Source organism: Lipotes vexillifer, unplaced genomic scaffold (genome assembly GCF_000442215.2).
Source record: "Lipotes vexillifer unplaced genomic scaffold, Lipotes_vexillifer_v1.1 scaffold717, whole genome shotgun sequence".
Classification (NCBI taxonomy): domain Eukaryota; kingdom Metazoa; phylum Chordata; class Mammalia; order Artiodactyla; family Lipotidae; genus Lipotes; species Lipotes vexillifer.
This window is the reverse complement of record NW_006798707.1, coordinates 1176010-1190957: the sequence shown is the minus strand read 5'-3', so window position 1 is coordinate 1190957 and position 14948 is coordinate 1176010. Positions and strand designations below refer to the sequence as shown.

At 44.1% G+C, this 14948-nt stretch overlaps 1 protein-coding gene across 1 annotated transcript; it reads left to right on the top strand.

Moving 5' to 3' along the window:
* Positions 1-12869: 12869 nt before the first annotated feature.
* Positions 12870-14036, top strand: PRR30 (proline rich 30). Its single transcript, XM_007470888.1, has one exon. The coding sequence runs from the start codon at positions 12870-12872 to the stop codon at positions 14034-14036; it is 1167 nt and encodes a 388-aa protein (XP_007470950.1).
* Positions 14037-14948: the final 912 nt, after the last annotated feature.

Sequence of the window (14948 nt, the reverse complement as noted above, 5' to 3'; positions counted from 1 at the left end):
GGGACCTAATGAAACTTAAAAGCTTTTGCACAGCAAAGGAAACCATAAACAAGATGAAAAGACAACCCCCAGAATGGGAGAAAATATTTGCAAATGAAGCAACTGACAAAGAATTAATCTCCAAAACTTATAAGCAGCTCATGCAGCTCAATATCAAAAAAACAAACAACCCAATCCAAAAATGGGCAGAAGACCTAAATAGACATTTCTCCAAAGAAGATATACAGATTGCCAAAAAACACATGAAGGGATGCTCAACATCACTAATCATTAGAGAAATGTAAATCAAAATTACAATGAGGTATCACCTCACACCAGTCAGAATGGCCATCATCAAAAAATTTACAAACAATGAATGCTGGAGAGGGTGTGGAGAAAAGGGAACCCTCTTGCACTGTTGGTGGGAATGTAAGCTGATACAGCCACTATGGAGAACAGTATGGAGGTTCCTTAAAGTAGAACTACCATATGACTCAGCAATCCCACTACTGGGCATATACCCTGAGAAAACCATAATTCAAAAACAGTCATGTACCACAATGTTCATTGCAGCTCTATTTACAATAGCCAGGACATGGAATCAACCTAAGTGTCCATCGACAGATGAATGGATAAAGAAGATGTGGCACATATATACAATGGCATATTATTCAGCCATAAAAAGAAACGAAATTCAGTTATTTGTAGTGAGGTGGATGGACCTAGAGTCTGTCATACAGAATGAAGTAAGTCAGAAAGAGAAAAACAAATACAGTATGCTAACACATATATATGGAATCTAAAAAAAAGAAAAAAGAAAAAAATGGTTCTGAAGAACCTAGGGGCAGGACAGGAATAAAGACGCAGATGTAGAGAATGGATTTGAGGGCACGGGGAGGGGGAAAGGTAAGCTGGGACGAAGTGAGAGAGTGGCATGGACATATATACACTACCACATGTAAAATAGCTAGCTAGTGGGAAGCAGCTGCATAGCACAGGGAGATCAGCTCAGTGCTTTGTGACCACCTTGATGGGTGGGATAGGGAGGGTGGGAGGGAAACGCAAGAGGGAGGAGATATGGGGATATATGTATATGTGTAGCTGATTCACTTTGTTATAAAGCAGAAACTAACACAATTGTAAAGCAATTATACCCCAATAAAAATTTAAAAAAAAAAAGGTGGAGCATAATCCTCCTCCCCGTGAGTGTGGGCTGGACGTAGGGACTTGCTTATAACAGGTAGCATGTGGCAGAAATGTCAGTGCGTTACTTGAGAAACTAGGTTATAAAAGACACTGCAGCTTCCTCCTTGCTCTCTCTGGGATCTCTCCCTCTGGGGGAAGCCAGCTGTTACGTCATGAAGATACTCAAGTAGCCCTGAGGAGAGGCCCAAGTGGTGAGGAACTCAAGCTTATCAACCACACCAGCACTAACTAGCAACCATGTGTGTATGTGTACCACCTCAAAAATGGACCTTCCAGCACCAGTTCAGCCTTTAGATGACTGCAGTCCTGACCAACAGTTTGCGTGCAACCCACGAGAGGCCCTGAGCCAGAGTCACCCAGCTAAGCTGCTCTAACCTGTAGAATTCCTGACCCACAGAAGCCATGTGAGATAATACATGCTGATTGCTGTTTAAGTTTGGGGGTAATCTGGTAAGCAGCCATAGATAACTAACGCAATGCATGTCGTTGAACCATGTGCATTGTTGCGTGAATGGATTTAAAAATCATTAAAATGATAATGCATTTATATTGCAAATATATAATACAATACTACTTATGCCTCAGATCACATTGTTACTTCTTCCATTCCATCCTATGTTTTTAAGTCCTTTGCTTCTAATTTGTTGCAGGATACTCCACAGTGTGCACCCATCACATTTTGACCACCCAGAGCCCCAGGGATGGACAAAACAAGAGATTCTGTTTTGTTTTCTCCATATTGGGAGACTGTTTTCCCAAAATCATCTATGAAACAGTGCCTCCTCTCCCTGTTTTGTTGCAGCTCCCACTTTACCACATACTAAGTTCCCGTACTTATATATAGGTCAGTTTCTGAGCTCTCTGCTCTGTTCTACTGATCTTTTTGTCTGTGTTTGAGCCAACATCACACTGCTTTATTATTATGACTTTGTAGCATGTCTTAATACTTGGTGAGATAAAACTCCTCTCTTAATGCTTATTTTTTCCAAGGTTGACTTAGTTATTTCTGGACCCTTATTTTTCTATATAGATTTTAGAGAAAGTTTGCTGAGTTTCTAAAAAATTCAACTGAAATTCTGATTGGGATTTCATTGAATCCATGGGTTAATTTGGGGAGGATTGCCATCTTTATACTTTGAAGTCAATCCTTCCAAAAACGTGAAATATCTCTCATTTTATTTCAAACATCTTCTATATCCTTTATTAATTTTGTAGTTTACTCCACAAATGTCTGTGTATTCTTTTTTTCTTTAATTTTATTGATGTATTGATTCAATAATGATTGATTCATTGTTGAGTTACAATGTTGTGTTAGTTTGGGTTGTACAGCAAAGTGATTCAGTTATACATATATATGTATATATCTATTCTTTTTCAGATTCTTTTCCATTGTAAGTTATTGCAAGATATTGAATACAGTTCCCTGTGCTATATAGTAGGTCCTTGTTGTTTATCTATTTTACATATAGCAGTGTGTATCCGTTATTCCCAAACTCCTAATTTATCTCTCCCTCCTTTTTCTGCTCTGGTACATAAGATTGTTTTCTATGTCTGTGAATCAATTTCTGCTTTGTAAATAAGTTCATTTGTATCATTTTTTAGATTCCACATATAAGTGATATCATGTGATATTTGTTTTTCTCTGTCTGACTTACTTCACTTAGTATGATCATCTGTGTATTCTTGCTTAAGTGAAATAGTTTTGTCCAGCTAAGTAGTTCATAGTTTTTGTTGCTCTTGAGAATGCTCTTATTCTTATTATATTTTCTGGCTGATTATGGCTGCTATACAGAAATATTATTACATTTTAAAAGTTTATCCTGAATCCAGCAACCTTGCTGAGCTTTCTTATTGGTCTTAATACTCTGTTGATTCCATTGGTTTTTCTAAGCAGATAAAATAATGACAATTTTATCTCTTCCTTTCCAATCTTTATACTTGTTTTTTCATCATTCCTTAGAGGATCGACTAGTGCTTCCAGTACTGTTAACCAGAAATAGTGATAGTGGGACTTTCCTGGTGGTGCAGTGGTTAAGAATCTGCCTGCCGATGCAGGGGACATGGGTTTGAGCCCAGGTCAGGGAAGATCCCACATGCTGCAGAGCAACTAAGCCCGTGAGCCATAACTACTGAGCCTGTGTGCCACAACTACTGAACCCCACGCACCTAGGGCCCTTGCTCCTCAACAAGAGAAGCCACCACAATGAGAAGCCCACGCACCACATCGAAGAGTAGTCCCTGCTCACCGCGACTAGAGAAAGCCCGCGTGCAGCAAGGAAGACCCAACACAGCCAAAAATAAAAAAGAAATAAAAATTTTTTAAAATAGTGATAGTGGACACCCTTTTCTTCTCCTAATCTTAGATAGAATGTATCTATATTTCTTCATTAGGCGTAATATTTGCTGTAGGTTTTTGACATACGACCTTTACCAAGTTAAGGAAGTATTCCCCTATTCCTCGTTTGCTAAGAGGTTTTTAAAATCATCAGTAAGTGTAGGTCTTTATCAAATCCTTTTTCTGCATAATCATGAGTTAATCGTGATTTTTCTCCCTCAGCTTATTAATATGCTAAATTAGGTCATTAGATTTTCTGATGATAAATCTTCCTTGAGCTCCTGTGAAAAAATCCCACCAGCATGTGATTCATTTTTTTAAAATACACTGTCTGACTAATTAATAAATACATTACTTAGAATTTTTACAACTACCTCATAAGGGAAATGAGATTATAATTTTCTTTTCTTTAATTATCATTATTTGGATTTAGAGTCAAGGTTACACTAAACTCTCACAATGCAACCTCATACAACCTCACTCTTTTTCTATTTTCATTTTTTTAATTATAAAAATTGAGATATAGTTGATTTATAATATATTATTGTTTATAATATAATAATATATTATAAATATTTATAATATTTAAATTAATATTTATATTAAATATAAACTATTTAATAATTTATAATAAATTATTCACATGTACAACATAGTAATTTAAAATTTTTATAGCTTATACTCCATTTATAGTTATTATAAAATATTGGCTATATTTCTTTTTCTATTTTCTAAAACAACTTTTTATATAAGATGTAAATTAACTTTTCCTTGAAAGTCTGGTAAAACTTACTTGTAAAACCACTGGGCCTGGGTGTTTTCTTTGGTAAAGAGCTGAAGAAATTTTAACTTTCATCTCAATTTTAGTTTCCTATTGATTGGTTTAAGTTCCTTATTTCTTCTTATAAATATCTGGTATTGTATATTTTTCTATGAATTTATCCATTTCATCTAGGAATTCCAACACTTTAATGTACAGAATGCTCTTAGAAATAGGTCATCAAGGAAACGAGAAAAACCAAAAATCCTGTACAGTAAGAATTTTCTTTCAAAAATCTGGGCAGTTCTCTTGGAAGAGAACAGTGCAGAGCTCTGAGAATGGCCAGGCAGTTCGCCTGTCTAAGAGCAACACTTGGCTCAAGATGGGCAAGGCCTTGGGCCTCTGGGAAAACCCAAATTTCAAATGACTCCAACAGGCTGACCATTCTGTGGCAGGACTCGCAGGATGAGACTGACAAGAAACATCTCCAAGCTCTGCCTGAGACAGCCACACCACCTAAGGGGCATAAGAACCCTGCCTTGTACTTGAACTTTTCTGCTGTTGAAACTCAGAATCATAAGAAACTATTGTGGCAATCCTCTTTGGGGTCAAAGATCATTCTAATCTTGACAGACTTGTTCACCATGCCCTCAGGACAGAAGAATGGCATTTGGATGGAAAGAGCAAAAACTGCATACTTTTCAGACATAACAGAACTGTCTTTTGTTATTCCCATATACATGTGGCTACTCCGAAGTTATCAGATGCCAACTTCAAGTGATGAGCTAAGAGTCAAGTGATGAGCTAAGAGTCTTCCATCCCAAGACCCTCAGACCAGTTTTGAAAAGTCACCCACAGAAAACACCACCGTGAGGGGACAAATTGGGCATTCCAGAGTTTCTTGCCTTCTAACCATCTGTGAGATGAGGAGCGGCTCATAGAATGAGTGGCAAGTATTTTTAGGCTTTCAGTTCAATATTGTCTTTCTCAGAATGCATTCAGTTTTTGTTAAGGTAGGCCTCTCCGGAAGCTTCCATTCAGAGGCCATCTGAAATGTAATCAGGTCAAGGCCAAAGCCAGACTTCTAGGGGAACCCATGGAAGCCCTTGCCAGATGGTAAATGGGTATGATCTCTTTCCTTCTGTAGGAACTTACCTATCAGGGAAGGAGGACAATCTGGCTCCAACTTTTCTGAGCCAGGACACAGAGTAAGAAGGAAGAAAAAGATAAGACCACACTTGCAGTCACGTGGAAAGAGATCTTGTGCCCAAGTGCATTCCCAGAGTTAGGCGACCTGGACACCCTCAGGGAGCTCCTCTACCTACATGCTCAGTCCTCAGGAGGCAAAGTCATGGCCAGTTTAACCTGGGACTTCTCGGACTTTCACCTCAGGGTGGCATCCTCAGCAGGGATGCTAGAGTAGAAAGGAAAACTTACACAGTGAAAGACAGTGCCCACAAAGCCCCAAGTGGTGAACCCAGACAGGGTAAGACTGATGTACAGGGGTGGTGCTTCCCAGGCCAAAGGGTACAGGGGCCATTTCTAGTGCTGTAACATCTTGCACAAGTTTCCTACCGGGCAGCAGAGCAGGCAGACTGGGCCTCAGCAAGCTTATCTTGAAGGCAGTTATGGTTCTGAGTGCTGAGACTCATCTATAGGGCACAGCAAAGGTTCATGCTGTGCCTGGCTATCTCTGCTGCTACGGGACCACCTGCATGCATGTGTGTGGACAGCCATGTGAAATACAACTTTGTCCCAGTCTTGGGCTTCATCCCCGGCAGCCAGGCCATGGATATAGCAGGGCAGGTTCTGCCACGTTAGTCCAGGTGGGCTTCATGGAGAACACAGGCAGCAGATGGGTGAAGGCAGAGCTTCTGTCATGCGTTCTCCTTTGAAGTTGGTCTGGGACATCTATTTCTTGAGTAGGACATAGGTAGGGTCCCAGGAACTGGTCTAACTAATGGAAGTTGGGCCTCGTGACTCCTTGGCCTCTAGTACTAATGACAAATTCTCTTCCTCCTGGGTTTTGTTTCAGCGTACCATCAGCCCCCACTATTTCAGGTGAAAGAAGAAGCCCCTGCATGGTTCCATGGGTATTGGCTCTGTCCAGAGAGATGTGGAGAGGAAGTGGATGTAGGGTAGGATAGGATCATCTTCAACCTAGAACTTGAGCTCCAACTCCCAGGAGTTGTCATCTACACCTGGAGCAATGACCTCTTGGATACTGTTTGAGGTCCATTTGAAAAAGAAGTATTTGGTAAGCTCAGGATCCATCTGAGTGGCCAGTGGGAGGGGACAAGAAGAGCAGGCTTCTCCCTCTCCTTCTGGAACAGTCACTCATGCTTCTCCTTTCTCCTAGTGCCTCAAGTGCTATAGGAATGCCCTGGAAGTGTCACTACTTCCAGCCCCAGATGGAAGCCCCCTTTTATTATTTTTCGATCTCCATTATGTCTCTGGATATTTTCCCCTTTTTTGTTCTGTATTTTATTTGCACCCACCTGTTTTCTTGTCCTTGCCAGAAATATGCCTAGATTATTAGCCTTTGTTTTTTTTAATATTCTGCGTCTTTAAAAATTATTTATTTCTTAAAAATTATGATACAAATGTACCTTTTTTTTTTTTTTTTTTTTGCGGTACGCGGGCCTCTCACTGTCATGGCCTCTCCCATTGCGGAGCGCAGGCTCCAGACGCGCAGGCTCAGGGGCCATGGCTCACGGGCCCAGCCGCTCTGCAGCATGTGGGATCTTCCCGGGCCGGGGCACGAACCCGTGTCCCCTGCATCGGCAGGCGGACTCTCAACCACTGCGCCACCACGGAAGCCCTTTTTTTTTTTTTTTAATAAATTTATTTATTTATTTATTTTCGGCTGTGTTGGTTCTTCATTGCTGCATGCAGGCTTTTTCTAGTTGCAGTGAAGTGGGGGTTACTTTTCGTTGTGGTGTGTGGGCCTCTCATTGAGGTGGCTTCTCTTGTTGCGGAGCATGGGCTCTAGGCATGTGGGCTTCTGTAGTTGTGGTGCATGGGCTTAGCTGCTCCATGGCATGTGGGATCTTCCCAGACCAGGGCTCAAACCCGTGTCTCCTGTATTGGCAGGCAGATTCTTAGCTGCTGTACCACCAGGGAAGTCCCCAAATGTACCATTTTTAAGTATACAGTTCAGTGGCATTAAGTATATTCACATTGTTGTGCAAACATCACTGCCATCCATCCACAGAACATTTTTTATATTGCAAAACCGAAATTCCATACTTGTTAAACAATAACTCCCTATTTCCCCTACCCCAGCACCCCTGAACTTTCTGTCTCTAAGAATTTGGCTATTCTAAGTACCTCATATGAGTAGAATCATACAGTATTTGTCATTTTTGTGAAACAATATTCCATTGTATGTATTTATCACATTTGGTTTATCCATTCATCAGTCGATTGGTTATTTGGGTAATTTCCATCTTTGAGCTACTGTGAATAATGCTGCTATGAACATTAGTTGTACAAATATCTCTCTGAGGTCCTGCTTTTGATTTTTTTGGGTATATACCCAGAAATGAATTTGCTGGATCATATGATAATTCTATTTTTAAATTTTCAAGGAACTGCTGTACTGTTTTTCATAGTAACTACACCGCTTTACATTACGACCAGCAGTGCACAAGAGTTCCAATTTCTCCACATCCTCTGCAATACTTATCATTTTCTATCTTGTTTTTGTTTTATAATTGCCATCCCAATGAGTGTGAATCCCTATTCTTTTAAAGTCTCCATTTCACTAACTTTTAGCCTTATCATTTTTATTTTCTTCCTTCTCATTTCTTCAGTTTTGCCCTAATGTTCATTTTCCAACTTCTGGAGAAGAAAGCTGGGTTGTGTGATTTGCTAAATGATAAGAGGAACAACAGAACAAGAAGACTTAATCATTATAAACATATTTTTGCACCTAATAACACAGCCTCAAAAATCCATCAACCAACAATTAACAGAAATGCAAGAAGAAATATACAAATCAACAATTAATAGTTGATTTTAGCACACCTCTTTCAGAAACTGATAGATTAAACAGAGATACATAAGCAGAGATACTGAATTATAATTAATAAACTCAAATATTAAATATATACAAAAGTCGAGGACAAACAGTGGACATCCCTGGAGAGAGTAAAGATAGGAAGACTGTCAAGGACAACTTTTAAATTTTACTCTGTATACGTATGTATTGTTAGGATTTTGTATAATGGAATTTATTTGTGCATTATTTGTATACTTCAAAGAACAAGAAGAGTTAAAAGGCAAAAAAGCAATAATGGTTCAACTGGCTGGCTCACATTTTTCCACCACAACACTCTGTCAAAACCTTGATGAAATCAATATACATGGGGATTATTATAATTCCTTTGAAAACTCATTTACAAAGTAGGAAATAAGAGTAATGTGGGAAATGTTATGTGGTAAGTACTTAAGGACTATATTTAGATACAAACAAGCACTTGAGGATAAGGCAAATTGCACTGCTGAACTGCAAAAGCAACGCACAGTGGGTCAGAACACAGGTGTGCACATTTCAATTCCCATCTAGCAAGTCTCCGTAGTAGCTAGTTTGAGAGAATGTGTCCATCAACTTTGGAAGAGTAAGAAAAGAAGAGTCACAGAGACAAACCTGATAATACTCCTCCCAGCATTGGTCAGAAAAGATAGAGCTTTACCCAACAGACTTTGAGTATTTCTATTGAGATGCACGAAACTAACCTCTTAGCTTCCTGCTATCAGGCAATCAATTTATTAGTTTGCCCAACTTTCCTTGTTCTGAAACAAGCATTTCTGACCCCCAGGCAGTTCTGTCTACATGATTTGAGAATATTGGTGATGTTGAAAGCAGTAAGTCAATCCCTGCAACTATGATTTCTCATGGTAAATCAATTTTGTGGATTCTGATTACATTTTGACTTCCCAAATAGACTATAGAGAGAGAATATGCTAATTATTTCCTGTCCGTGTGAGCTACATTTTTAGGGTAATTTATTTTTTTAAATTTATATATATATATTTAAATATTTATTTATTTGGCTGCATCGGGTCTTAGTTGCTGCACGCAGGCTTTTCGTTGCAGTGCGCAGGCTTCTCTCTAGTCGTGGCGTGCAGACTCTCTAGCTGTGGTGCACAGGCTCTCTAGTTGCAGTGCGCGGGCTCAGTAGTTGTGGCACACGGGCTTAGTTGCCCCGCGGCATGTGGGATCTTAGTTCCCCGACCAGGGATGGAACCCAAGCCCCCTGCATTGGAAGGTGGATCCTTAACCACTGGACCACCAGGGAAGTCCCTAGGGTAAATTTATAAATTGGCATTCTGGCACTTACCTCAGGATGTGTGTTTTAGTTGGCATGGTCAAGAGCACACTTCTTATCCTAGAAAGTGAAAGGTTAGATATAACTGCCTTCCCTGATGACACGATATATATGCCACTTCTGGACGGCTGTATGTTCTCTACAAGTTGTTTTACTTGAACCCACTCTGGCCATTGTGATCATCCATTTCCTTTCTAAGAGCTTATATACATTCTGTCAATAATTCAGTTTAAAATTTTCCTGGCAAGCAACCAGAAACTGACTGATTTGAGATTCTAGAATTTATCGCTTTTCCCTTTTTGAATATTTACCTATCTCTGTTTTCTGACACCTCTCTCATAATCATGATTTCTCCGAGAATATACTCAGGTAGTTCTGGAAGCAGCCCCTTCCTTCCACTTCCTACCATGCAATAATGTAGGGCCCACACAGAAAAGAAAGGAATAGAAAAAGCAAAGTGCAAAGGTCAAATTCTCTTAGATAACTATCAATTATTCATTCATTCATCCTCTCAACAAACATTGGTGGAGATCTGGAAAGAGCATATGCTATAGAGCATTTGAAAGAAATAGAACACAGTGTTCTTGCCCACCGTTGGAGTAGAGGGGGGTGGTTAAAGTGTGTGTTAAATAACATGTACAATAGGAAACAACTAGCAAACAAGAAAACAACTGCATTAAAATATCATGTTTCCGGGCTTCCCTGGTGGCGCAGTGCTTGAGAGTCCGCCTGCCGATGCAGGGGACGCGGGTTCGTGCCCCGTTTCGGGAAGATCCCACATGCCGCGGAGCGGCTGGGCCCGTGAGCCATGGCCACTGAGCCTGCGCGTCCGGAGCCTGTGCTCTGCAAATGGGAGAGGCCACAACAGTGAGAGGCCCGCATAACGCAAAAAAAAAAAAAAAAAAAAAAAAAAAGAAAATATCATGTTTCCAACTTGGATGCCAAATGCTTAGACCATTTGCTTGGTCAGTAGAGTTTTACTAAGCCTATAGTAATTAACACAAAATAAGGGAGAGAGTGGTTAGTGTAAATTGAAGTTACTATAGAAATTTTTTGTTAGAACAGTAGTCTTCAAACGGGGATCCTCATACCCTAGGGGAACATGAATCTTTTCCAAGAGGACTCAAGTTCTAGGGTTTAGTTTTGTTTTATCTAGGACTGTTTTGGTTTTAGCACTGAAAGTCTGGCATCCCAGGAAGCCCTCAGTCCCTAAGGCTGGATCTCAGCCTCCATATTCGCTCCTTCCTAAAACTGATATGACTGCGGTTTTGCCTGGTTCTGCTTTCCCACCACTGACCTCTTCATAAGAACCCTTCTCTCACTTTATACTAACTGTACATCTTACTCAGTCCTAATTTTATTATGATGACTAGTCGTGGGGTGAAAAAAACTCCAGGGCACCAAAAAAAGGAGACAATTGGAAATATTGATATGGGCAAAGCCTCATTTAATCTAGGCATCATAGATCCTTGGAAAGGCATCTCATCTTTCACTTGTATACTGTGACGGTTAATTTTATGTGTCAACTGGGCCAAGGGGTGCCCCGATATTTGGTTAAACATTATTCTGGGTGTGTCTGCGAGGGTGTTTCTAGATGAGATTACATCTGAATCAGTAGACTGAGCAAGCAGATTGCCCTTCCAAGGGTGGGCCTTGTCCAATTCATGGAAAGCCTGAATAGAACGAAAAGGTGGAGTAAGGGAGAATTTACTATGTACACTTTGAAGGTGTTACAATTTTAGTTGTGAATTATACCTCAGTAAAGCTAAAAAATTATAGAACATAACTGATTAAAAAAAAAAAAAGCAAACCTATAAGCATTATCCCAAGCGGGGGAAAGGTGTGGAGCAGGAACCACTGCTCAGAAAGCAAAGAAAACAAGAAGTTGAAGGGAGGGTCCAGCCCAGATAGGCTGTACAGCTGGGGAGAAGCCTGGATGGAGGAGGTGGTGGGAACTGTAAAGTATATGGGCAGAGAGCAGAGGTGGGGGCTAGGCCCTGAAGGAGAGACAGAATGCCCCAAAGAATTTTGCTTGCTTCAGTTTTATCAAGGGCCAGCCTGTGGATGATCTCTGAGAGAAGGTCCTAGAGCCTTGAAGAGGAGAGTCTATGATGTCAGCCCCCGACCTCTGTGACATAGGCACTAGATGCCAGGGACAACTGCCCCAGGAAAAGGGGCTCCCAGCTCCCAGATCCCGAGGGCTGCTGGGACAAAGTGCCCACCTCCCAGAGGCTTTCACCAGCTAGCCCCACTGCCACTGCTGCTACTGAGCGTGAAAAGCCATCTCGGCTGGGGCCAGACTGAGCCAGAGGACATCAGCATTAGGGAAGACCGGGATTAGGGCAACCAGAGTGCCAGGAAACCAGGATGCTTGCAGAATCTCTGATTCAGGTTTAGGAGAACAAAAACCTGGTAACAGAAGACCTCCGCCTGGCTGAAGGAGGACCGAGGGCAAGGCTCAGACAGAACTCTTGGTCAGACTGAGTTTTGGGGGATAGATGCTGGGGGCAGAGAGGGGCATACCCACCCTTTGTTGACTCTGTTCCTCTCTCTCCCAGGTCCCACATCACTGAAGTGCCTTGAGAAACACAGCCCAGAGGAACCCTCATTGGTAAGAGCTCACAGCACCAGAACACCCTCAATTCCTAGTCCCATCTCAGTCCCCATCTCCCAAGCCCCTTCCTCTATCTAACTCCATCCTATCCATCCTACCCTCCTTCCCTACTCCTGTCCTCCTTAGCTCTTACCTTCTCTGGAGCTTTTTGCCAGCTCTTCTGACCCCAGGGTGACATGGATTTAGGGCCTTGGTGAACCAGCCTGCATGGTACATAAGCCAGAGCCAGAAATGGACCCAGTCTCCCAATATCTTGGGCTCTGTTTCTTTCTCTACAGATCCTATGGGCTGTGTCTTCCTCCCTGGCCCACCCAGATAACTTCTGCTGTCGTTCAGCTCCCAAGAGTCAGTCCTGATTCTCCATCCCCTCCATCCCTCATCACTGGCCCACTGCAAAGAAGTGAGAAGGCAAGTTTAGAGCCAAACTCCCGTCTGAACACCCAGAGAAGCTGGTGCTCCAGGGCTGGGTGTCTCCTTGGCTTGCCACCAACAGTCCTACCAACACCAGGCTGGAGCCACATTCTGTGCACAGAGGGCCTTGATTTCTCAGCCACTGGGGCAGGCCCCAGAGATACTGGTCCTGCCTCTGCTAGATCTCTAATCTGTGGGCTTGACACTCCACTCTCCTCTGGATTCAAGGCAATGTTGCCTCAAAACAAGGACCAAGTGCTGCTACAGAATGCAGCACCCCCTGGGCGCCCCCCTCGGGGCCACTCACAAATTGTGGACTCCCTTCCCCGCAACCTTCGGCCTCAACCTCCGCAACAATCACTCTGCCCCACCCACCCACCTTGCTGTCTTCCCCCACGGTCCCCCTCTGCAGGCTCCCATTTCTACTCTTCGGACTCAAATTCGGACTTTCTCCTACATCCCTGCTCTTATCTCCCAAGTTCCCCTTCTTTCTTTCATCAGAATTGCCTCTCTCTCCCCCCACCCTCCCACTGGCTATACCCATGTTCTACCCTCGCTCACTCCTCTTCTCCCTCTCAGCCACAGAACTCCTCTCTCCTGAGCTCACGTCGCCAGTCTCCTTCCCACCCCGAAGACGTACAGAGCTCCACTCTCACCTCCCCAAGCCCCAGTCTACCTTCTCGTGGGGTTCACTCTAACAGCCAGACATGGCACTCGCAGCAGCACAGGAACACCGGGTCCCCTGTGGGGGAGGGGGGATGCGTAGCAAGCGAGAGGGACCCTGCAGAGTTCAGGGACCCAGGAGCCCTGGCCCAGGCCCTGGTGGTTCATCTGGGGCACCGCCGTATCGCCCACGACCTGCGGCTACTGCTTTTGCAGCGCCTGTGGCAAGGCAAAACCGGCAAGGCCCCGGTCGTGGAGTATCCTGTCTGTCTGGTGTGTCTCCGGCCCCGCGGCCCCTCTTGCCCTATCCCCAAGTACAGGACTGGACCCAGGCTGCTTGCTTTCCCCCAACTACTGCCCTGTGCGCAGGGCCAGGAATCCGGACCACTGCGCATCGGCATTGGCTTTGGCCTCCGCCTGCCTCGGCGCCAGGCCAGGGTCTTGCACCTGTTGCCAGAAAGAAGGCCGGAGGAAGTAGGGCCTCGGGGAGAGGCTGCTCAGGCCTGTGGGTGTCAAGCCCAGGGATCTCAAGCCCCAGCAGCTCAGGCCCAGGCAGATCTAGGCCCAGGCACCCCCTCCCAGAACGGGAGCCTGAGGTCTGTAGGCCCTCAATCACCAAACTCCATGTGCTGTTCAGGGTCTCAGCCTCAGGCACCAAAACAGGCCACTGTCTCCCTGAAGCCCAGACCTCCCTCTGCCTCAAAGAGGCCTGCCTCTCCAGAGCCCATTCCCTGAAAGTCACCACTCTAGTGCCAGAGCCACGGAGGCTCCCCGGAGCACCTCCTCCGAACCTCACCATCCCTGCCCGGCCCCAGATCTCAGGGAGCCCCCGAGACACTCTGAAGGGCTAGCTGGCTGGAGGTCAGCTATGTTCTCCAGCCCTGAACCCTGGGAGCCCCTTGTGGAGTCTGCTTTCTCCTGGCTGAAGAGGACCAAGGGCACCCGAGGCCCCACTCAGCCTTCAGTGTATCCAATAAAGCCTGACCCTGCAAAACTTGTGTTTGTGTCTTGCTGAGCAGATCCTGTGGGTGGCTGTACCTTCGGGGTGACCAGAACCCAACAAGGGGTGGAGGAGAGTCAAAGGAAACAGAATGACCAAGGGGGGTGAGTGCCGTACATCTGGGAAGGGCAAGGGACCCCTAAGCCCTGAGCATCTGAGATGTTCAGAGGGCTCTGCCAGGCCCTTCACCCACTTAATTCGATTTGTTGGGACAGATAATGGCAGCCCCAGAGATGAAGCCACTGGGCCCCTTCCTCTGGCTGCACCTTAAGATTAAAAGGACTCATGCTGACAAGGCCAGGGGAGCAGCAGGACATGTCTCCTTGCAGGCAAGGGCAAGCCTAGCGTTCACTGCAGAGAAACACGGGGTCCTCACGTTGGAGATCAGAAATCCAAGGGCCCCCTCAGGAGGGTGGGGTGCGAGGCAGACCTTGGATAAATCACTTCGTCTCTGGGGTAAACCTAAAGGCCGCGCTCGACGAGTCTGCGTATCACTCCTGACGTGTGGACGGTCCTAATCCACGGATTTCTTTATTAAAGGCTTATTAACCTCCCTTAACCTTTATTAGCACAGCCTGTCTCCGCCCCCACCCACCCCGCTCCTGCAGAACAAGACATTTCCTTGAAGCTGGTGCGCGCCCCCCAAC

Bases quoted from the DNA above. Each gene is read 5' to 3' on its own strand.
- PRR30 (XM_007470888.1), top strand. From the start codon at position 12,870: ATGTTGCCTCAAAACAAGGACCAAGTGCTGCTACAGAATGCAGCACCC.